The sequence below is a fragment of the Podarcis raffonei genome, chromosome 15 (assembly GCF_027172205.1).
Source record: "Podarcis raffonei isolate rPodRaf1 chromosome 15, rPodRaf1.pri, whole genome shotgun sequence".
Taxonomy (NCBI): Eukaryota; Metazoa; Chordata; class Lepidosauria; order Squamata; family Lacertidae; genus Podarcis; species Podarcis raffonei.
The window spans coordinates 32,811,925-32,836,115 of NC_070616.1; the positions used below are offsets into that span (position 1 = coordinate 32,811,925).

Sequence of the window (24,191 nt, forward strand, 5' to 3'; positions counted from 1 at the left end):
CTTTAGCGGGACAGCAAAAAGAGGGAAAGCAATCCCAGTGATCTTTCTCAGCCTCTCATCTGCTTTTGATACCATCAAACATGGTTTTTCTCTGGGTTAAATGAATGGGGGAGGATGTGTGTGTACTATCTTGCAACAATTTTACACTTACTTGCTAGCACAAGGGCCCCTGCGTCTTATACATGGGGACGTCTTATACACAGAAAAGTACAGTAGGTACGACTAAAACACTGGGTTTTATCCATATGACACTCCAACAGGAAACTTACCCCCAAAATCAATTTCTCCAGTCTGTTGGGTAGAGAAATAAAGCAGGAAGACAAGAGTTGTGATTTCATTCACAGGTAAGGAAGAAGTAAGAGCTGTTCGACAGTGGAATTTGCTGCCAAGGAGTGTGGTGGAGTCTCCTTCTTTGGAGGTCTTTAAGCAGAGGCTTGACAACCATATGTCAGGAGTGCTCTGATGGTGTTTCCTGCTTGGCAGGGAGTTGGACTCGATGGCCCTTGTGGTCTCTTCCAACTCTATGATTCTATGATTCTAAGTGTGTCTCTCTTTCCGGGTCTGGAGTGTTCAGGTATCCTATACCTCAGTAATGGAGAATGTCTTTCTATTAAAGAGAGGTGATGTACCAAGTGCCAGCACAACTCGTAAGAGAACTATGATTGGAAATTCTGGCTACGTACAACCCCAGAAAAGTGCAAGATTTCATGCTCCATGCTGATCCCTCACTGCTGATACTAGAAAAATGTTGTATGTCTTCATGTGCTTCTTAAAAGCGGTATTAGTAGAGACATCACCTTACCAACAAAGGTCCGTAGAGTAAAAGCTATGGTTTTCCCAGTAGTGATGTATGGAAATGAGAGCTGTACCATAAAGAAGGCTGATCGCCAAAGACTTGATGCTTTTGAATTATGGTGCTGGAGGAGACTCTTGAGAGTCCCATGGACTGCAAGAAGATCAAACCTACCCATTCTTAAGGAAATCAGCCCTGAGTCCTCACTGGAAGGACAGATCCTGAAGCTGAGGCTCCAATACTTTGGCCACCTCATGAGAAGAGAAGACTCCCTGGAAAAGACCCTGATGTTGGGAAAGATGGAGGGTGCAAGGAGAAGGGGAAGACAGAGGACGAGATGGTGGGACAGTGTTCTCGCAGCTACCAGCATGAGTTTGACCAAACTGTGGGAGGCAGTGGAAGACAGAAGTGCTTGGCGTGCTCTGGTCCATGGGGTCACGAAGAGTCGGACATGACTAAACGACTAAACAACAACAACATAATACCAACCAGTTCTTGCATCTCTCTGTTAGAAGTTACCACAAATTTCCACAGACCTGTAATTCAAGAATAAAGGGCAATTCTGAACCAAGCTCTAGTGCTTTGTAACTTACAAGTTCAGTTTGTTTTTAGAAACACAGTGATAGTACCTTGAACCCACAGACATCCTACCAAAGGTATTTACATCCTTACCTTCTTGAAAGTACAGGCATTCTTGCTTTATGCCAGGTGTGAGGGATGATGGAGCATAAATAACTGTGAAGATCATTTCTATGTCCAGGGAGACACCATCGAGTAAGAAACACATTTCTGAAAACTCACGTTTGTTTGTTTTTATTTGGACTGACACATTCATTGTATGCCACAACTTCCACTGATCAATGAGGTTTTTAAAAAAAGAACTTTTAAAAAGCCGGACCTTGCCAGCAGCGTAATGGGGCTTATATAGTCACATTTTGATGAGGCATTAAAAAGGCTTACTCCCCTGGTCCATAACTTTGCCCTCCCCACCTCCCACCCCCTTCTCACAGCTTTGATTGTATTTGATAAAAGCATGGTATGGCAAAATGCATCCCAGCAGTTGAGTTACTTTCACTGCCACATAAAGAGGCGAACTAAATTTGTTTAAAAATGCCAGGGATTACTTTAATGTAAAAAAATAAAATAAAATAACCAAAACAAAAAAAAGTTGATATGGCAACACTACTAGTAAAGTGGGATACATCACAGAAACAGAAGTTTTTGCAGGCAACACTGGTTGGAAATAGTAAAAAACACTTGATGGGTGAAAAAAGTGAAATGCTAAATTATATACAAGAGGAGCAAAGGGTGGCACTGAAAAACAGTCTCAAGTGACTCCAAGTTTAAACTTGCCATTATCTATTGCTTATTTATTACATAACTGTAATAACACTTATAGAGACAAGATGTGTAAAAATGAGACATTGTGGAAAACAGCTTTTTCATATGAAACGCAAAGTGTACGTTTGTCCAACGTGGAATGTACCAACAGTCGTTGTATTTACAGGCTCCCTTTCAGAGTCTTCTCTTTACAAAACCAGCTAACTGGCCCAAGGCAAGTAAGCTGTATATTTTACTGACTTGGGATACGCATTTTGTAAAATCATTCGCAAGTGTCTTTTTTTGTGTTCAAGTTCATTCAGGAAGGCTTATTTCGCCCAGTCCTGTACTGCAAGATTCCGTAAGACGCCCCAATGCCACAGAAGAGTCAAACCTGCAATCCTTATGAAGGACGAAATTCAGTTGTTAAATTTCAAGGGGTATCCAATGGCTTTTTCCAGACACTCTACCAAAGAGCCAGCAGAAAGGAAGTCCCTCTCCACTTCTACAAATTTGATGTAGATGGACTTGGGAGAAATTCCCGGGTCTACAATGCAGTTTTGAGATAAAAAGCCATTGATTCCAACCCACTCTTTGCTGAAGGTTTTGGTGTTTGCTTGAAAATGTAAGAACAAGCACTGCTGAAGAGTTCTGACCTCGGCAATACCAAGGTAACAATATATTATTCGGGTGGATTCCATCTCGACTTTGAGCGACGCTTGTGACAGGGGCATATCTGCTTCCCCCAGTGTCTCATTTTCAGGGTCTTGGCTGACGCCCTCATGATCAGGAGACTGTAGTTTCTCGTGACAATCTTCATAACCAATGGCATACAGACCAGGGCTTTTAGGAATACCCCCAGGTAATAAATACTGCACAATATTTCCACCTGTTGGCTTAGAGTGAGCAATAGGAATCCAGTCAATCTCCATGTGAAGCTCTAGGCACCTGGCTTCGCTAATAGTGATCTCTAGGAATTTGTAGTAAACGTTCTTCCAGTTCATTTTCTGTACCCTGGTCATTATGATCCTGCCCTCTGGTTTCTCCGAGTTGAAATATTCCCGGAGCCGCTTGCCAAGGGGGACTTGGGAACTAATCTCCGCGTAGTGGTAGCGGATATCCTCCTTCCACCGCGTGTTGTAGCCAATGCCAAAAATGGCCAGTTTGTTAGAAAGATGCAGCCTAGAGAAGTCTGTCCAGCTCTGAAATAATTCCCATTTTAACTGGACGGATTCCAAGATCTGTACAATATTCTGCATCATATCGCGCTTCCTTAAAGAGAAAGAAAAAAACAAAGTGTAAGGTTTAAGGCAGGCAATCAAGGGGTTTAGAATAAGGTTACCAGACGTCCCCGTTTCCCAGGGACAGTCGCCGGATTTACAAATCAGTCCCCATTCAAAATCCATTGAAGTTGAAAAGCGTCCCTGGATTCATTGAAAAAAAAATCTGGTAACCTTAGTTTAGAAGAGCACAAGAGGTATAAGTTTTAAACACCAACTTTCATATGCAAGAACATGGGTAGGCAAACTAAGGCCCGGGGACCGGATCCGACCCAATCGCCTTCTAAATCTGGCCCATGGACGGTCTGGGAATCAGCGTGTTTTTACATGAGTAGAATGTGTCCTTTTATTTAAAATGCATCTCTGGGTTATTTGTGGGGCCTGCCTGGTGTTTTTACATGAGCAGAATGTGTGCTTTTATTTAAAATGCATCTCTGGGTTGTTTGTGGGGCATAGGAATTCATTCTTCTTTTTTCAAAATATAGTTCGGCCCCCACAAGGTCTGAGGGACAGTGGATTAGCCCCCTGCTGAAAAGGTTTGCTGACCCCTTTGCAAGAACATCTGACACTGAAAACACATGTAGTAGCTACAGAAATTAAAAATGTTGCCCTGGATCTTTCTGAATATAATTTCATATAACTAACCTGACCTGCTTGCTCCAAAGGCATTTTCTGGTCAGTAAAGCTTATACACCGTGGAGAACTGTGGTTCTCCTTAATCACCACAAGAATTCTAAATGCACCATTTAAAATGGTACTAGCGTTATCTAGCATAATTCAAAGAAAGCTCAGAGGCAGGGCATGCAGAAAGTCCCAGGTTTGATCTCTAGATAGCTCAGTTGCTAGAGCATGAGACTCTTCATCTCATGGTCATAGGTTTGAGTTCCACATAGTGATCTAACATCTTTCCAAAAGTTTGTTACAAGTACAATTATCTTGGCTTATTCAGCAGCTTAACCTGTCTTTGCCAAATTATTTCAAAGGTGTACTGAGACTTAACTAGTAGTTACCCTCTTTGGTGTGGGGACACATCTAACTGGTATATTGCCGATTTAAATGGTTGTGCGCTGCCTAATAAACCCACTCATATGAAGACTACTGTGTCTGGCAAGCATTCCAGGACGTGAAAATGGGAATTTCCAAGTAGCTGCATTCAACACAGTCAATCACACACAACGACACAATCCTACAAACTGCCACTTAGATAATAAAGGTGGTCCGGAGTCACCCTGGAAAAACAGGGTTGCACATGTCATCTTCCTAGGGAACAAGCAGATTTTGGAATCCAGGACTGTGCACAACACAAAAATATGCTCCTTTCATAATCGCTTTTTAATATTTCCAGAAGATTATTTCTTCAAAGCAAGACTTTGCAGTAGCGTGGGTTACTAGCCTTGTATTAACTGCACCAGTTTACTTCCGGGTGCAATTCAAGTGCTGGCTATTACCTTTAATGGATTGAGACCAGAATACCTAAAGGATCTTCTCTTATTGTTCAATCCTGCCCACCTAATAAAGTTATCTGGATAATCCTGCTTGTGTGTTGCTCTCCCATTTGAAGGGCTATTGCTGCGACTGCATGAAACCTCTCCCAGTTGTGAGCACTCAGCTTTCAAAAATTCCCTGCCTCAGAAGATACGATTGGCCCAAATGACATTCTATTTCTACCCGAATGGATTTTGTGTGTCAGAGAGAGAGGGGTGGGGGTGTGCAACAGAGACAGAGAGAAATCAGGCCTTTAACCTGAATGTCGGATCAATTCTGCTGGTTCCCTCCTTCTGTCAAATTTTATCTGTAGTCTGTTTGCTTTTATTCTAATATAAGGTATAATAGCTTGCAGGATCAGGCCAGTATCGTGTTCTCACAGTTACCAACCAAATAACTGTTATAACTGCATTTTTAATGTGGGTTAGCTACCTTGAGTGGCTCAAATTTTGATCTGGACAGAATAAAAGTATCATTAGCAAACAGGTAATTTGGTGAATGTCAACTTGACTCTCCATCATCTACCTGAGCTTGAGAAATAAAATGGGGTGGGAAATAAAAATTTAAAGTAAGAACATTACATAGACTAGTGTCTGGATTTCAGTGGACAACATACACACAGCTGATGGTTGTATGTGTTACAGAGGTTAAAGACCCATTTTATACAAACGAGTTCTGAACAGAGAAAGCTTGAATAACTTTATAGTTATTATCTGAAATTTTAGATGCCTTCATTCTAAAACCAACTACTGCCAGAGATTCCCAGGTAGGACACTCATAAATTACTCACTGGGACTCTTCAGAAGATTCCTGTTTTATCTTCAGTGATTTCTTCATAGCAGGCATTTCATCTGAAAGATTGGATTACAAATAATTGTTAAAAACAAAAACAAAAACTTGCTACTTTTTAATTTAAACGTCCTGACATACATTTAAATAGCACTTAAAAGTGCAATAAAAGTTAGATTTATTCAGCATTATGTACAGATTAGAGAATCACTCTCTTCTTAAGAATGATACCAAGAATCAAGCCAGAAGGTCACTTTATTGAATATTTACATAAGGCAATTCTGCCCTGCTTATATTTGAAGATTGCATATAACAAACCTTTGCATCTGATTTAGATTTCCTGTGTACCACCAATTCTTATTTCAAGTAACATCAAACAGAAAATAACATTTCTGTAAAAACACCCACGTGTATCCATAACTATAAGGAAAATAACAATCAGCAAAACATAGGGAAACTTGCAATATCTAAATGCACTGTTTGAAACTCAAATGCTGTAGCTTTTGTTTCTCATGTGTGAGCTATTTTATAGAAATGGGGGTGGGGGAGTGTTCTTGAGAGTTTGTGGGTGCAGTGACCAGTAGGGAAGCAAGTGTTAAGTCAGGCTTCCTCAAACTCAGCCTTCAGATGTTTTTGGCCTACAACTCCCATGATCCCTAGCTAGCAGGACCAGAGGTCAGGGATAATGGGAATTGTAGTCTCAAAACATCTGGAGGGCTGAGTTTGAGGAAGCCTGTGTTAAGCCTACACAGGCAGAGAGAGGGAGACAGAATGAACCAAACTGGCCAAAGAAGTACAGCAGTCCTCCTGTGTGCATTCCATTTTCCTTATTTATAATGAGATGATTTAAACCTCTTCATCAAGATACACAATGACAACAAGCAGCATAAATGGCAGCAGCAGAATTATAGTTAGCAATGATGAAGTCTAGTATTTCATACCTAACTCTTGGTCTCCTGACTGGTAGCAATGAAGGTCCTGACTGTGGTTCCCCCATTCGTCCTGCGAATATTCCTCCATAGTGCTGCCGTCTGACTCCAACTCTTGATATAGGCCACTGCTATTGATAAGCACAGGCTGGCAGGGTTGAGAGTCCCATCCTCCTTGACCAAACACCTGCTCCAGCTGTTCAAAGGTGTAACTGCTTTTCCTTTTCCCAACGCCATGCTCTTTTACCCGGCTGTAACACCTGCGAAGAGTCTGAAAGACAGAAGGCACCTGGTCAGTGTAAACTAGCTTACCAAGACTTCTAAATAAGCTACACAATTTTATTTAATCTCTAACTTTGGCTGAGCAAAGCTCTACCATATATATTTTACTATTTTTAACCAAAACAGGATGCTACCAAGTAGCTTTAAAGCCAGGTTGAACTCTTGCAGCCATTTAAAGTTTCCAGCATACAGCACTTTCATTTGTATATTTGCCTCAAGAGCACAGCGCATCTAAGTGATCATCGTTTTAAGACATCAGTTTTTACTGGTTCTTGTCTACTACCAAGGGCTTTCCCTTCTTAGCCCCCAAACTTGCTGTATTATGCAGAACTAAATCCCAGTAAGATACCAACAAGCCCATAAGATGTACACCTTTACAAAGGGAGGAGAAAGAACAGCTACTGTTGTGCCCATAGTTTGGAGAAGATTAAGGGAAGGGAGAGAGAAAGAGAGAGAAACAGGAGTCACCAAAAGCAGACAGTTGGATCATCCCTTACTCCAAAAAGAAAACATTTAAGAAGTTTTTAAAAATTGTTGGCCTAAACTCTTTAGCTAGTAAAATATATTACTTACATATTTTGCATCCTTACTAACTCACTCTGTCTCTTGGGAAGCTGCTGAAATTTAAAAGAGGTGAAATCAATAATACTCTGAATTCCCATGCTCAAATATCATAACACACAGTACTACGATGGTCAGGTCTAATAATAAAACATTAAACCCAACAGTCTGCCCTAGATTCTGAAGCATCTTATACACCAAACTTCAATCAGGTTTTGGCCTCTTTCATTCTTACACTTTGGCTGCAAGCAGTATGCATTACACAGCAGCAGCAAGCATAAAGCTTTACAAATACTTCCTTCCGGGTCTTCCTTCCTGATTTCCAACTGCATACAACACCTGTTCTTTGGAAAACCTTAAATCTGTACCTATTAACATAGTCTGATGTAAAGAGCAGGCTATGGGCAGAAAACTGACCACACACCGCATCACAGGGCACCCTGTTTGCAAGAGCAAGTATGCTCCATTGACAGAAAAAATAAAATAGGAAGGGCAAAAGCTGTAAGGTTTTGAAGAAATTCAGTAACTCAAGCACCGTAATACACTCTTGTCTCCCAACCACTTTGGATTTTTATTCTTATAAAGTGTAACTTTGCCAGCTTCTCCTATCGCCCCAGTGACAATGCTGCTGCTCATTTCTTAATCATGCAGAGAAGAGTTAATCAGTGCCCTAATGCATATTTGGAATCCCAGGAGCTGAAATCGTGTTATTTTGCTGCTTAAGGCAGGGCAGCAAATTGCACTCCCCCGCCCATCTCAAGGGATAGAGTACCCAAGGACACTCAATATAGAAAATCCCACAAGCACCTCCTCCTTCTGCTCAGAAGTAAAAAATGCAACTAACAATATATTGCCCTTTGATGACACACAAAATGAGCTGCTTAACACACCATACTGGTCCTAAGAATGGTAAGTTTCATAATGTTAGTTAATTTCATACTGCTAACTTTGGAGATGTGAAGACAGGGAGAAAAAGACAGGGAGAACATTTTCTCTTTCTTTTAGAAAGGAAAAAGGCTAAATATATTTGAAGTGTTTCTACCCTTCTGTAGGGAACATGTTTAGTGCTTTTGCACACTTTTCTGATATTTTCCAGCAAGTTTCACAATCCGCTTACAGGTGTGGGGGAATTCTTTCAATACTTAATCCCACTGGGAAGTCAACAGAACTAAATCCACCAAAATCCCTATGCTGTTGCTTAACTGTGTGACAATGAGTTGATTCTCTAGCTAAGCAGCAGAGTATTACAGGAGACACTAATATGAGTTCATTAGAGATAATAAACGCTTTTATTAAATGTCAAGCTAAAACAAACAGTTCATCTAGCACAATTAGCCAAGAAGTCTTAATATGATCTACTGGGGTCTTTTGGGAGTCCTAGCATTCACAAACACTACTTCAAATATTTGGGGCTCAATTTAGCATTTCCAGGTATTTTCTCGCTGCTTGTTTCAATACCAACAAAGAATCCTGACTAGCAGCAATCCTACTGAGCATTCAGAACTATTTTAACACAGCCTACCTGCTAAAATCCAGGGAAACAGGTATACTACTGGTGTGCGCACCATGTGAGCACAAAAGCACAAGTCAGAATTAGCCCCCCAGCTTATTCTACCCTTTGCCGCCTCCTACCCTACCCCACCCTACCCTACCCAACCCAACCCAACTAGGTGTTCCACCTTCAAAATCGATTCACCTAGACAAAGGCACAAATAGAAAGTTGCAACTCATTTGAGCAACCATGTTTGATGCCAGTTTGGTTCAGTTCAATTCCTACTAGAATATTCATGTGATCTTTTGCTTCCTCAGAAATAATTACCAGTCCTGGAAAGTGAATCTGCATATGCTCTGCAAGGCAGACCAAAATGAAATCACATGTCCTGAAACACTCTTGCTGTATGCAGACAAGCACCTAGTACCCAATTTGTGTACCTGAATACCACTAGTTCCTTTGAAAATGAATCCCTTTCATTATTCCGGGCAAAAGGAGGAAAGTTATATCCAGAAACACAAATGATGATAATAAATCAGGTATTAGATAAGGAGATTAACTTAGCAAACCGTTATATAAAGTAACTAAGCAGTGTATTTTCATACTACAGACATTTCAAAGGCTCATCAAAGAAGTTGCCCAAGATCTAGATTAATGCTGCCCATTCATTACATAGCTGAATAGGTAATAGCGGTCCAATATATACTTCATGATTCCAGTAGATGCTGCTTTATTCAAAAGGAGCAAGATGATCAAATTAGCACATTAAGGACAAAGTTGTTTTCACTTCCAGTGTAGCCCAGGCCAGTAAATTTCTGCTACAAGTTATGAAGCATGTTGCTTGATTTAAACATATTTTGACTTTGAGAATGAAAGTGATCAAGAGCTTTTAAAGCAAAGTTGAACCTTATTATTCATCCAAGTTCGTCCATCTTTAGCTCCTTTCAATGGTGTCATGCCATTTTCTATTTTAAAAAAGAGTTCTTTAGAATTTTAAAGTCCTTCCTTTCCCAAATATTTATACAGTACATGCATGCTAATCAAGTCTTTCTTTCTTTCTTTCTTTCTTTCTTTCTTTCTTTCTTTAAAAGAAATGTCAGCTCATTAACTGCTGACTTGCTCTGCAGCATCAATTTTTTTCTGTAGAACTTTTTAGCACTTTCTTTATGAAAAGCAGAGGCATAAATGTACCATGTAAAACCACTTCACTGATCTAACTCATTAGCTTTCTATGTCTTTCATTAAAAAATGAAGCATTGATCACCAGAAACTTAGAACTTTTCAGTTACATTATAATTATTTCAAATCTGCATACATTAGGAATAGTTTAATAGCCCCATTTGATGCTGTTGTTGAAATTGCTTAGAACAGTTGGGTGCCATCTCAAACAATGGCTGAAGATCTACTCAACAAAGCCTGTAGACAGATACTGATCTGCAGTGCAATCCTATGCATGTCTTCTCAGAATTAAGTCTCTTCAAGTACAATAGTATTTATACTCAAATAAGTGCTTTTGTCCATGGAGTTTTCTTGGCAGGGATACTGTAGTGGCTTGCCGGTTCCTGCTCCAAGTGGATCACATTTGGTCAAAACTCTCCACTATGACCTGTCCGTTTTGGGTGGCCCTGCACGGCATAGCTTCTCTGAATTATTCAAGTCCCTTCACCACGACAAGGCAGTGATCCATGAAGGATTACTTTCTTGGGCTCCATGATCACTGCAGATGGTGACAGCAGTCACAAAATTAAAAGATGCCTGCTTCTTGGGAGAAAAGCAATGACAAACCCAGACAGCATCTTAAAAAGCAGAGACATCACCTTGCCGACAAAGGTCTGTATAGTAAAAGCTATGGTTTTCCCAGTAGTGATGTATGGAAGTGAGAGCTGGACCATAAAGAAGGCTGATCACCGAAGAATTGATGCTTTTGAATTATGGTGCTGGGGGAGACTCTTGAGAGTCCCATGGACTGCAATAAGAACAAACCTATCCATTCTTAAGGAAATCAGCCCTGAGTGCTCACTGGAAGGACAGATCGTGAAGCTGAGGCGCCAATACTTTGGCCACCTCATGAGTAGAGAAGACTCCCTGGAAAAGACCCTGATGTTGGGAAAGATGGAGGGCACAAAGAGAAGGGGATGACAGAGGACGAGATGGTTGGATAGTGTTCTCGAAGCTACCAGCATGAGTCTGACCAAACTGCGGGAGGCAGCGGAAGCCAGAAGTGCCTGGTGTGCTCTGGTCCATGGGGTCACGAAGAGTTGGACGCGACTAAACAACAACATGGTTCCTTCCAACTCTACAATCTTCTGTGATATTGTATGACCCTTGTGTTAAGCAAGTATAAGCAAGTATACATTCATACATAACGGGCTTTAAATTATATTGATAACTGGGCAAGGTATTTGGAGAGAGAGAGAATTATTATTATTTTTTAAGTGGAAGCTGTATAATGCTGTTTAATTACTTTAAGGAAATTTAATTACTTTATCCAATGCTTTCCACAATGTAGATTGCAAGCTGGCTAAGGCAGCTGGTCACTCAAGTTCTTCAACTATAGTGGGTACCAAGTGATACAACAAATCAAACGTTAGTCCCTTCCCTGGAGAACACAGCTTCCAGCCAGAATTATTGGGAATGCATCAATGTGGCAACTGGTATCAAAAACATGAAAGGGAACTTTTAATTTCATCTGAATCAAACTAAGCAATCCTGTTTTGGATTAGTCAATATCATAGCAATATAGCATGCAAGTAAAACAGTATAAAAATGTAGTAGGATTAGGCCACCTGCCAAAATATATGTGACCTCCTCCTGGCTAAAGTTACAAAGGTGCCAAATGAATGCCAGCATGAACAATTGCTCACATGTAATGGTTATACCAGAGTCAAGATATTTGATTCAAATTGACAATCTTGAAAACTCCTGCCTTAAAGCCATAAAGGCTTGTCACTACTTCAGGTTACAGAGAAGAGAGCCCATATCATTAGATGCTCTTCTAGATACATACCTTTATACTTTCTGGGACAGACTGCCTTTTCCCACACGAGCCTGCCTACCTATTCATGTTTGGAGGCTCCCTTGACAGTCTGAAACCTAAATTGTTTGAGTGGAACAGGAAGAAGGGACTTTTTCTGTTACTGCACCCATACCTTGGAACTCCCCCCCTCCCGCAGGGAGGTTTATCTTGCCTCCTTCTAAGTGGCATTCAAATATCATGAACAAACATTAGCCTTCCATCACAGTATGAATACCTTCCTCTACTGGAAAATCTTCAGCTGTTAGAGACTGATTTTATTGCTTGCCTACGAATCATAATTTCATGTAATTCTTCGAGGTGTTTACTCTGTCATTTAATTCCTACGGCCATTTTAATCCTTTATAGTTCTGTCCTACAACTTGCTATAATTGGTCTGAATAAACATTTATTCTGAAAGTACTTCCTCCTTGCAGGGCATAACTGCTTAACCAGCTTTGCACGTTTACCACATGCACTATTTACTGGCTTTAAACAATTTCTGACTCTTGCATGAGAGTAGCCCACTTACAGCAATCTTGTGATGCTTAAAATAAAATTTCAAAATCTTCACCTCATGTAAGTTCTTAAGAGCAGGCTGTCTAGAGGATGCTCCAACATGAAATTAAAGTGCTTGGGACTAGGCTACCCAACAGATTGCTTTCTTCCATATGTATCTATCAAAACCTTAAGATCCCCTACAGAGGCCCTGCTCTGGGTGCCCCATCAAATGAAGTGATGTAGGTAACCACCTGGAAAATTGCCTTTACAGTAACAGCATCCTACTCATGGAATAACCTTCCTCAGAGAGGCCCACTCAGCTTCATCTCTATGGTCTTTTGGGTGCTAGGTTAAGACCTCTCTGCTCATCCAAGCTTTTAAACAGCTTAGTCTGGGGTTGTTGTTTCTCTACCCCCTTTTTAAAAATGTATTTAACATTGAGGATACCCAGTATGGAGAGGTCTATTGTCTCTACATAGTTTTTGGTTTTGTTGTATATTATTTGTATATTGTATTATTTGTATTTATTTGTATATTATTCTTGCATTTTTTGTCACTTTTTCACAAAAAGTGACCCCAAGCGACTTACAAAATACATATGTTAATACAAAATTTTAAAAATCAAAGACCAAAAACAAAACCATGAAATATATTTTAAAAAGCAGTTCTAATGGTTTAGTAGGTCCATTTTCACTGTTTTCTATTTATTTACTGTAAGGCATCTAGAAAGATTTCCCCATGGACCACTTGAAAATTGCTTACTGTTTTTTCTGCCTGTTATAGCAATTGTAATGCACACTGCTAGCTGCTGTATGATTTTTAATTATATTTTCAGACACGCTTGCAACTACTGGTAGTCTGGAATAGTTTGGGAACCCTTGACCTAGACAACTTTGTGTTATGGGGCAACATACAACTGTCATAAAGATTAATACTTGTCTGATAAAGGTGACAGCTCTGTGCCCACAGAACAGTTGCATTGCCTGTACAAAAGACTGTGGGTTGGTGGGTGGATGACGAAACAGCCCAAATATAGCATCCCAGGATATGTGCTGCTGCTGCTCGTGTATCACTTCCACTATCACACAGGTGGTTTTCACTAACAAAGCTGACAGCACCAGAGGGAAGCAGGCACTGGATTTTATCCAGTCATGCCCTCCCCTTATCTTAGTATTAATACCAACACGTTAAAATTAAAGGAAACTTATCTTCAGCAGCACTGACTCAAAATAAGCAAAATACAAGTTAGTTAAAATGACATCCTCTTCAATATTAGTCAGAGTGAAGAGGAAAATAAGAAAACTTGGGAATATGAGCAAATTTAATTTGCCATTATACTAATTCCTGCTACCTTTCCCACCTAATAAGAAAAACTATTAACTGAACCAAAAAAGTTTCACTCCAGTCACTAACAAATTTCATTATTCAGAACCATTTATTCTCACACTGAAAAATAAGGAAAACTACATGCTTCTTATGCTGGTTAACTCTGATTTGTCAGATACCACATTCCCAGAGAAGACAACCACTAAACTAGGAATCTGTATTACCCAGACTGCAGCCTTCTGTTTTTAGCTCACACCCTTCAACTCTGGCCTTTATCTTTCTAATACAGTTGAGGGATGGGGGCCCACCCATTTTGCCGCTGGCACAGAGCCACTTCCTTTGTTACCTTAAGGACCCACACTTAGGAGGACATTACCAAAAAACTTGTCTAGCTATTCTAGGAATTGGATCCTTGTTGGATTCAGGAATTAGATAGGACTCGGGCACACAACCTACTTCCCCACACCAACTCACAACAATACTTACTCCATAAGATGCTGCTGTTCAGTTAAAAAGTCACTAAACCAAACAGAAACATAATATTCATTTTTAAAACAGCAATATGTACTCTTGTAATCTGGCAGAAAATGGAAACATGATTTGACTTGCATGAGATTTAACTTGCTTGAGACATTTTTGCTTTGAGTTCTACTGGCATTCCACATGAATTTGTCCACTTGCTTTCCAAAAGCTAACATTCTTCAACACATTCACTGCTATATCCCTTTTTAATGCTGCATAATAAAACTAATGCTCAAATACCATGAACAAAACTAAAGCAAGTCCTCAAACAAACCTGTCATTTAGAAAACATTTACTATACTTGAACAGATAAAGCTACCACTGAATATTGCTCTTCACCATTATGGCACACAACCACCAATATAAATTTGGGGCTGGTCTGCTAAACTGTACAGAAAACACAGGAATCCAAATTGAACCAGTTCCTAATATTTTTCAAGCTGCGGAATCTTATCTTCTGGAAGAACAACTCTCAGCCTTGCTTCTCATATCTAGAGCTCTGCTCCCTGTGATTCATTGGAGCCCTCCTGCCTGTGGCAGATAACTCAGAAAGTTTCTGCGTGGGAACTCTTTCGTAAAAGGAGCATCCTGCTCTTGAAGGAAAAGAAGAAGATAAAATAATAGCCTGTGGCCTTGCCAACCCTACAAAATCTTTAGGAATCAGACCAAAAAAAATCTTCATTCAACTGCTTGCATTGCTGGATAGGATGGTGTTGCCTTTTTCTCTCCTTTTAATGAAGAGTTGATTACATGTGATTTCATGACCCCAATTAAGTCCAAGAAAGCAATAAATGGACTGTCCCTAGCCCCGCACTAAAGCTATTTTAGTTGGTCGCAACGGACCAGAGAATGACAAAACCAAAACGGGCACTAGGGGATGAGTTTTGTTGGCTGTCAAAAGGTCCCTGGAGAATCAACCGAAGGCTTACAAAGCAAGCCCGAAGGAAGGGCAAATTCTTTCCTCGGCCAAGACTTAAGTGCGCTGGGATTTCCAAGGAAGAAGCGGCCCGCCAGCCAACCACATGGAGAAGTCCCCAAGCTATGAGCCACCCTTTTCAGGGAACGCCCAGGTACCTCCTCCTCCTCCTCCTCCTCTCTCGAGCATCACTTGCTGGGCAAGCGGCTGCGCTCCGTACCTTGATGCGCTCGCGGCACTGGGACGGTGTCCGCTCGTAGCCCAGCTCGGCCAGGGCCCGGGAGACCCGCTCGTACATGGCGGGCCCGGGGGCCTTGCTGCCGAACACGGTGCCGGCGCCCTCCAACTGCTGGTACCGCGCCTCCACCAGCCGCTCGTTGCCCCACACGGCGATCAGCGCGTTGGTCTCGGCCGGCGTCCACGACACGCCTCGGCAGGCGGCCGCTGTGGCTGTGCCTCCGGGCGAGAAGGAGACGGACGGGGAGGCCCCGCCGCGGCCCCCGCCGCCGCCGCCGCCCCCCGAGCCGGCCCCAGTCCCCGCCGAGGTAGCCGCGGCCACGGAGCCCGGCCCGGCGGGGCCTAGCGGGGAAGCGCCGCTGGGCGTGGAAGGGTCGGAGAGGCTGGGGTTGCCGTCGCTGAGGGCCCCGGGAGAGCCGGGAGACAGCACCTCCATCTTGGGGATCTTCAGCGGCGGCTCGGCGGCTGAGAGCTGTGAGGAGCCACAGGGCGCCGCCATATTGGAGCTGCGGAGCCGAGCGGGCGGAAGTGACGGCCGGAGCCCAGCGGGCGGGGCTTCCGCCAGGCGTGACAGCCAACAGTGGAAAGCGGGAGAATTGGGGTGGGGGGTGGGGAAGAGAGTGGGGAAGCGAGAAGGGAGTCGCGTGGTGTGCGCGTGCGCGTTAGGGAGAGCGTTGCAGCGCGTGCCGCGGCAGGAGCGTTTTAACGGTTGTTTTAACGGTTGTAAGAGGATGAAGGCGGGAAAAGGCGCGTGAGGCGCCTCAGGCGAGCCTCACCTCAGGAGCGGCAGGACCATGTTTCGAAGTAAGCGAATACAATGGTACCTTCAGTGCCGTATAAGCTAAACAAGCTATAGCTTAGAGCCCCACTCTCTTGTCCCCCCAATCACTATTAATATACTTTTTAATTGTATTTCAGTTCAACAATTACTTTGATAAAATACATATTTTGCTATGTGCAAATAGCTTTAGATCCCTATTAGGTACCTAAATTACCATATAGCATATATTCAACACAAAAAAGCGGCAATTTGTTGTTGACAAAGGACAGCTGGATATATAAAGGGCCCTATTACCTTCACTAGCTTAGGGCCTCGTCAAACCAATATCCGGCCCTGGTAATTTGGTTCTGAAACTTAATCTATTCTGGGAGTCCGTTCCAAAACCAAAGGGTTCCAAAACCAAGGCACACTTTCCCATAGAAAGTAATGTAAAACAGATTAACCCGTTCCAGACTTTTAAAAACAACCCCTAAAACAGAAATTTAACATGAATTTTGCTATCTAAAGTGACCATTGATCCATAAAATGAAAGCAATATGCAATGTACTATACTATAAAATAAATAAGATAGTATTGTAGTTTTTTAAAAAAAAAAAATTCTTACATGCACTGATGATAGTCATTGGTTGTGGGCTTTTATCCATTTCCGCAGTCACACAATTGGTAGCTGAACTGGGTTCCATGCAGTCACATAACAAATTAACCAAAAAAGCCTCAAAAACCAAAAACGCAAAATAAATAGCAAAAACAAAAGCGCCAAACTTAATCTGTTCCGGAAGTCCGTTTGACTTCCGAAATGTTTGAAAACCAAGGTGCAGCTTCTGATGGGTGCAGGCGCCCCAGAAACAATAGCTGACAACAGCATTGGATGTTTAGCTTCTGAAAAACGTTCAAAAACCGGAACACTTGTGGATTTTTGGCTTTTGAGAACCAAGGCGTTTGAGAACCAAGGTACCACTGTAACGAGACAGTTACTCGGGGAGTTTTCCTTCCTTCTTCCCAATGGGGGGGACGGGACCTAAATCCTTTTTCTTCTTTTTCTAAGGATTGAGGTTTGTTCAGATTTTGTAGTGAGCAATGGGACAAAGGAAAAACTGCTTTCTAAGCACTGAGCAAGTGGAATAATAATCCTGTACAGTAATAATAATAATAACTTGTACCTTGCTCATCTAGCCACTCTGGGCAGCTCCCAACAGAATATTAAAAACATGAGAAAACATCAAACATTAAAAACTTCCCTAAACAGCTATCTCTTCAGATATCTTCAAAAAGTCAGAGACAGTCATACCTTGGAAGTTGAACAGAATCTTTTCCGGAAGTCCGTTCAACTTCCAAAACGTTTGAAAACCAAATCACAGCTTCTGATTGGCTACAGGAAGCTCCTGCAGCCAATCAGAAGCTGCGGAAGCCGCGGCGGATGTTCAGGATCTAAAAGAACGTTCAGAAACCAGAACAATTGGGAGCCAAAACATCTGAGTTCCAGGGTGTTTGACAACCAAAGTACAACTATAGTTGTTTATTTCCTTGACATCTGATGGGAGGGCGTTCCACAGGGCGGGTACCACTACCAAGAAGCCCCCTGCCTGGTTCCCTGTAACCACTTCTCGCAGAGAGGGAACTGCTAGCAGACCCTTGGAGCTGGACCTCAGTGTGGACGAACCCTCCGTCACAGTAGTGTACCCTCCAACATTTCTCTGATGAAGATAGGGACTTTCTCTTCTACACCAGGAAGATTCTTTTGCCATTCAATCTCGCCACACCCATGTACCTCATTTATACAGACACACCTGTCACCTTGAGCCGATGATGACCTCTCCGCTTAACCTACCTCATAAAATTGTTGTAAACATAAAAATGTGTGAGGGGATGGGATTGTGTAAGCTGCATTGAGTCCCTGTCAGGGGGGGCGGGAATGATATATATACTGGACTACTACCTCATTGGACCACTGTCCCTCCCCACAAGCAATCAAATGCCCTGTGGCTGGTCACCCCCCCATCTGTTTAGAGCATATGACTTTCCCCAAGGAATCCTGGGAACTCTACTTTGTCAAGGATGCTGGGAATTGTCGTTCTGGGAGGAATGAACTGCAGTTCCCATAATTCTTGCGGGGGAGGAAGCCCCTTGTTTTAACATATGGTGTTGATGTGTCGAAAGCCGTGATTTGGTTTTGCCGTGCTTGTGGACAATGCTGCATGGGGCGGTGAATAGTAAGTGAGACAATTTTAGACTTTGGTCTGTGGACATGTGGGTAGGAGATTGCACCTGCTTTGTGTCTCTTTCGCAGTATTTTTAGTGTGTGACCCAAACGGGTTTCTGGTTAGACTTTCTCCTCGTTAACCATGAGCTGTAGCCAAGAATGAACCTTGGCTACAACTCCTACTTGAGGAGGAGAAAGGTAAGCTATGAAACCAGGTTTGGACTACATACTAAGCCAAACCTAAGCTAAGAGGGCTAGGGATGATCAAAGATGGTGTGATCTCTTCCAGCACATTTATGCAATCATGGGAAGACATAGTCTGCTTACTGTGGTGTGCAAACCAGGCTATTGAAAGTTTGACTGAGTGACATAATCTTTTTTTGTTTGTTTGTCCTGAAACAAGCTGCTTCAATGCAGTGCATTTGGGGGTGGAGGTACCATTTAGAGACAAGCAAAGTACCGTTTCCACACTTACTGCTTTCATTCCCTTATTATGGTACATTATTCTATTTACCTTGCATGGAGCTCAGAGGGGTGGATAAGAGCCCTTCACCACTAGCACTGGTAATATCCATGTAACAACCCTTGGGGAGCTTAGGCAAAGAGAGAGTGCACAGGAGTGACTGCACAGTGGACTTCATGGCTGAGAAAGATTTTAACTTGGGCCTCCCTGGTGCCAAGTACAGCATTCTAACATGGGTGTTAGAAGCTGGTGGCATTTGTGGGCTAGCCTTATTCTAACCACTGCATCACACTAGGCCTCTGGGAGTTAGATCCAGATGTAGCCATCTACATAGGGTAGATCTATTAAGATCAATGGGATTTAAGTAAGTCACCATTTACTTAAGTATCATTGATTTCACTTGGTTTAAGCATGGCTATGCCTGGATCAAATTTTCTGAGAGCAAATGTGGTGTAGCAGTTAGTATGTGTAAAATGCTAATAATTGATGGGTGACCAGCTTCAGTATCATCCTGGACCTTGCCTTGGTTTTCAATAAGCAGGTTGCTATAGTTTCTAGAACAACTGTCAATTACATCTACTGCACATATTGTTTTTCCCTTTTGGAAAAGATAGATGCTTCTAAATTTCAGGGTTTGATGGTAGTAATATGAGCTGTCTCAGGAGCTTCAGTTAGTGCAAAATTCTGCAAGTATCTTCTGTTAAATGCCAAGAGTTGGGAGTATGTGTAGCTTTTGCTCTGTGAAGTGTGCTGATTGTCATTGTCCTTTGGAGCCCCAAAAAGGTGCTAGTTTTAGCAGTATTAATCCTCACATGGCAAGAAATCCACATATTTTGTTTGCTCCCTTTACCAGTCCTTCTGTTCCCTCTATGCATCAAATCAGACACTGTTTCAGTTACCATTAATAGAAACAAGTGGGAATTGCAACAAAATGTTTCAGTATAGCTTTACTTCCTAATAGGAGTGCTTGTGTGTTCACTGTACAAGCCAGCTAGCTATGCCTCCTTCTAGCATACTAAGTATAAGCTACTAGGCACTTGAAGCAAGCCAATGTCGTCACTCAGCTTTCCATTCCAAATGCCATTCAGTGTTCTATAGCTTTTGGTGAACAATCAAACATTCAGTATGGTGGTTTCCTATATGTGCTATAGTGGAATTTATTGTTTTCTTTCCTCATGACTGGATTCTCACTTCATTACTACCCTGATGCATCTGGATTCGGATTCTCCCAAACAAATTTTGCCTGGCTATATGTTCAGAGGCGGATATAGGGGAGCGCAGTGTGTTCAGTCATACTGGGCATGGAACCTCGGGGGCACCACAGAGGATGCTGCAACTATTATTAGAATGAGAGCAAGAGGAGGGGTGGGTGGGTGCAGTATTTTGGTGTTGCACAGGGTACCGCTGAAATTTGAGACCCCAAGATCCGCCACTGCAATGGGAACCAGACGAGGCTTGCAGCAAGAATTTATTTGTGTGGTTTTTGAATCTGTTCTGGATTAATGCTGTATTGGACACTGTCATTTTCCGAATTGTGGTAAGTCTCTATCAGGAGTTCCATTTTGTAAATATTTTATAGGGCAGCAAGTCTGTTCATGTGTCAGGTATGCTGGCACCAGCGTTTCTTCACATACATAGCAGTATCATTTATATACTTTCTGCTTCATTATTGTAGTTAAAATTTACTCTCTTAATCCCATTGAGGCCAAGTAGAGTATTAATACTATGCCCAGTGTCAGAACTAGGCAATTCAGAGCCCTAGGCCTAATGAGTAGTGAGATACCAGAGGGAGAGAAGGGAGGGGAGATAGGAGAATAGCTGAAACGGATGGAGTGATTGGGGAGGGGAGCCCTCTGCAAGGGAACAGTTTAGACCTCTGGCCAAGAGCAAACTCACAATCTCCCAGCCTATTTTTAAATAGTGTTTCTTCTAACACATAAATTTCACATCATTCCTTGGTAGAAGGGAGCTGGTATTTTCAGATAGTTTGTTAGCCTATCTGCTTTTGATCTTTAAAATTGTATTTTATTTGTAAATGAAGCACCCCCAGTAGCATGTCTTTGTAGGAAGCTCCTAAATTGTAGCATCATCATGGAACATATGTTCCAAACAGTTTCCCAATCTTGGTGAATATACTGTAGCTTGATTGTAAAATGCTATCCTTCATCAGAGCACTAGAGGGAACCATTACTCCCTATAAAACTGCCTGGTTTATGACTTGTCTAGTGACACTGGACTGTCAGTATTATCTTCTTTCAGGGTTGTCTTCATTGAGATAACAGAACATTTTATCAGAATGCTTTCTGTTAAGTCTCTGTCCTAAATTAGATTCAATTTATGTGTGCAGGGATCGACTAAAATGTGATCCCCTATCTACATGAGTGATGAAAGGTTGCACCATAATTCACTATCCATGTGCATTTTCTGTGGCTGGGTTTGTAAGCAGAATCGCAGATTCAAGCTAAATTCGGCTATGTTATGGAATTGTTCCCAGAAAATAGTTATACTACTTCAGTCATGTGGATAATCATAAACTGTGTGTTTTGGTGTAACTTCAAATATTTTATATCAAATATTTGTACTGCTTTTTAACAGGGTATATTTTTGTATTAAAATACCGTTTCCTCATATCAATAACTAAAATGGATGCATAGGACATGTTTTGCGGTTCAACTTTCCTCAATATGTGAAGCATTTTACCACTGCAGTCAAGTCCTGAATGGTTTTCACTTGTCCTGGCTGTTTGAATTTAATTTTAATACCTTGCAGCCAAGTCACATTTATTCTATCTTTCTCTGGACTAGAGTGCATAGGTTAGAGAGTTCCTCTCTGCACTGCAGTGGTTTGAATGATTCCACTGAAATTAAAGGTTACTGAATAGCCCTGGAGCTCATCGTTGCAGCATAACTGAGCACAGTCTTGCCGCAGGACCTGCAGGGTTTGGTGCACATAATCTATGTTTAATGTGTGCTGCATTTACAAGGTGCCCTGACTTCAGATTAAATTATGGGCTCCCAGACCTGCCTTGCAAATTTTCTAAGAGTTCTTTCACACAAAGAACTCTAAAGGCTGAAGTAAAAGGCCATGTGTCTATAAATGAAAACAGCACAGAATTCCAGCTCCTTCAGTCTTCAGAGCCCTCTATTGAATAGCAGTTCTGATCACATGGAATGCAAAACTAAATCTTTGCTTGGCATTATATAAATGCATGTTTTGGCTTTCTTTTCTTTGCATAATACAATCAGGTTCATCTGTTTTACAGAAAACCATGATTTGGCACTACATGTCATATCAACCAAGCCACTGTCCAAGACAGAGCTCTGAAGGAGTTAAACCATATTTTGCAAGTTTGGTTTGTAGGATAGACTATAATCATACTTTGTTGGCTAGGATGCAACTGCTACATATGGTTTGCTACAAAAGAGGGCAAGAGAAGAGGCTGACATTATGTGTCAGCTGCATAATGTGGCCACATAATGCCAAATGAGCTCTGTGTTGCTTCTTGCTATGTTAGTCAAGGTTTCAGTGCAAATAGTTAATAGTTTAGGACCTCACATTATTAAAGGATAGAATTTACACTGCGATAATAGTTTTGGAATAGACCTGTATATCATGTATAACTATGTGTGTTATGGTAAGGTCCTTCATAAACATCTTACACAGGGTGTCACGGTCTGGTTTACGGGCAGTCGAAGTCCCGGCTGAGGATGGGCAAGATGGCGGGGTGGGAGCAGGAATGGGAGTCCTGAAGCCAAGGGTCAGAGAGTCGGGAGTCAAGAAGCCAAGGGTCCGAGGGTCAGAAAACCTGGAGCCAAGGGTCCAAGGATCAGGAAGCAAGGAGTCAAGAAGCCTAACGCAGCAAGGCAGCTGTGGCAAAGAGCCAAAGGGAAATGCTGACCTTATATCCCTTCGCAGCTCTTGCTACCAGGTGCTGTGAGTTACCAGTCTGCCTCACCTGTGTGGCCGCGCCTTGCCTCTTCAGAACAAACTTAGGAAAGCCCCAGTCCTGCGAAGCCCTACCAGTCACAGGGCCTGGTTCCTGTACGCACTCCTAACACAGGGATTAGATGCCCAGAGTGCTCCTGTGTTCTCAGTTGCAATAGTATATTTTCTGTAGCTTTTGATGATGATTGATTGAACTTAGTTTAATATTTTATTGGTTTGTCTCTTTTTTGTGAGATATGTGTATATATGTGTGTGTGTGTGTGTGTATGGTTGTTGGCCATCTTGAGATCTTCTGGTAGTCTCTATCTTTACTGGAATGGTTTGTAAAATGTTTTTATTGTTTTATTGTTTGTTTGCTACTCTCAGCACCTTTGGGAGTAAAGATTGAGCATAAATTTAATAAATTAAATGAGAGGGAGGATTTAAAAACATTTTAATAAATAAAATACTACATATTAGTGTGCCACAGAGAGTATGAGCAGGGAAGACATATCATGACAGACGATACCTGAAGGGCAAAGCAGGATCTAATGTTGTATTAATTTAAGAAAACTTGTTTTTTAGGGACAGAAGGGTGGCAGGCTTGAGACTTAACCTTTTCAAATTGGTAGTTTAGTGAGAGGTCCTACTCAAAGTTTCTTGATCAAGAGATACAAGTTGGCTTATCAGGTACTGGGGGCCTATTATCTGCCTTCTGTGAAGGATGTTGATGACAAAATCTGTTGCAAGCACTTCTGGCAAAAATCCAGAGTTACAGTGAGCAAGGAAATAGCTCCTTTTAGTGATTATGGATGTGATTGTGGTAGGGCTTAGTTCCCACATGGCATTGCTGTGCTATCTTGAGTACAGCTCATCTCAAAAGTCGTAAACATTTACATATTTCAGTATGTAATTTTCCAAATTATTACAAATCAAACCAAATTACTTTGATACAATTTCTTAAAATCAGGTTTCCCACTCCTATTGCAAACATATGTCAATCATTTCCTCTGGTAGCCGCATCATCTCTTAATTAATGTCCAATTGACACCTTCACTTGCCGTTAGTCCATTCTTGCAGCTGACCACATTTTTTTCCTCCTTACAAACAGCACCTCTGTTACATCTTATAAATATAAAATCCATTTCACGTGTGCAGTCCTTCATATACATTGTATTTTTCAGACCTGGTGTGCTGGGAGCATTAATTACTATCTTCCATTGTCGAGTTCTTTGCAGTAGTTATCTGGATGGGACAAGGTCACATTGCATTCCTTCCACTCTTTACCAACTAGCGTATGAGCTGCAGCCATAAATAACTCACAGAGTACATGCCCAGTCTCTGCCATTAAAATTCCACTCTGGAGTTTTCCCTCAG

At 41.8% G+C, this 24,191-nt stretch overlaps 1 protein-coding gene and 1 long non-coding RNA gene across 9 annotated transcripts in view; one reads left to right on the forward strand and one right to left on the reverse strand.

The window, feature by feature from the left end:
- Nucleotides 1-1,590: 1,590 nt before the first annotated feature.
- MSANTD2 (Myb/SANT DNA binding domain containing 2) lies at nt 1,591-15,992 on the reverse strand. Of its 6 annotated transcripts, none has more exons than XM_053366442.1 (4): nt 15,430-15,983; nt 6,609-6,867; nt 5,669-5,729; nt 1,591-3,385 (listed from the first exon to the last, which is right to left on the reverse strand). In XM_053366442.1, exons 1-4 carry the CDS (start codon nt 15,943-15,945, stop codon nt 2,533-2,535), a joined length of 1,689 nt encoding a protein of 562 aa, XP_053222417.1. In that variant the 5' UTR covers nt 15,946-15,983; the 3' UTR covers nt 1,591-2,532. The 6 variants fall into 6 exon arrangements, with proteins under 6 accessions (XP_053222417.1, XP_053222416.1, XP_053222419.1 ...); XM_053366441.1 differs by having other exon boundaries at nt 6,609-6,885; XM_053366444.1 differs by lacking the exons at nt 1,591-3,385; nt 5,669-5,729 and adding an exon at nt 7,452-7,492 and having other exon boundaries at nt 6,737-6,885; nt 15,430-15,992.
- An 85-nt stretch (nt 15,993-16,077) lies between these two features.
- LOC128402384 (uncharacterized) overlaps nt 16,078-24,191 on the forward strand; it is a 56,412-nt gene continuing 48,298 nt past the window's right edge. For all 3 annotated transcript variants that reach the window (XR_008327669.1, XR_008327670.1, XR_008327671.1), the window contains exon 1: nt 16,078-16,250. This is a non-coding gene — a long non-coding RNA (uncharacterized LOC128402384). The remainder of the gene's footprint in view (nt 16,251-24,191) is intronic.

Coding starts and splice junctions, on each gene's coding strand:
- MSANTD2 (XM_053366441.1), bottom strand. CDS start 15,945: ATGGCGGCGCCCTGTGGCTCCTCACAGCTCTCAGCCGCCGAGCCGCCG. Junction 6,886..15,429: donor AGTGCCGCGAGCGCATCAAG/GTACGGAGCGCA, acceptor TACACTGACCAG/GTGCCTTCTGTCTTTCAGAC. Junction 3,386..5,668: donor GAATCTTCTGAAGAGTCCCA/GTGAGTAATTTA, acceptor TTTCTCTTTAAG/GAAGCGCGATATGATGCAGA.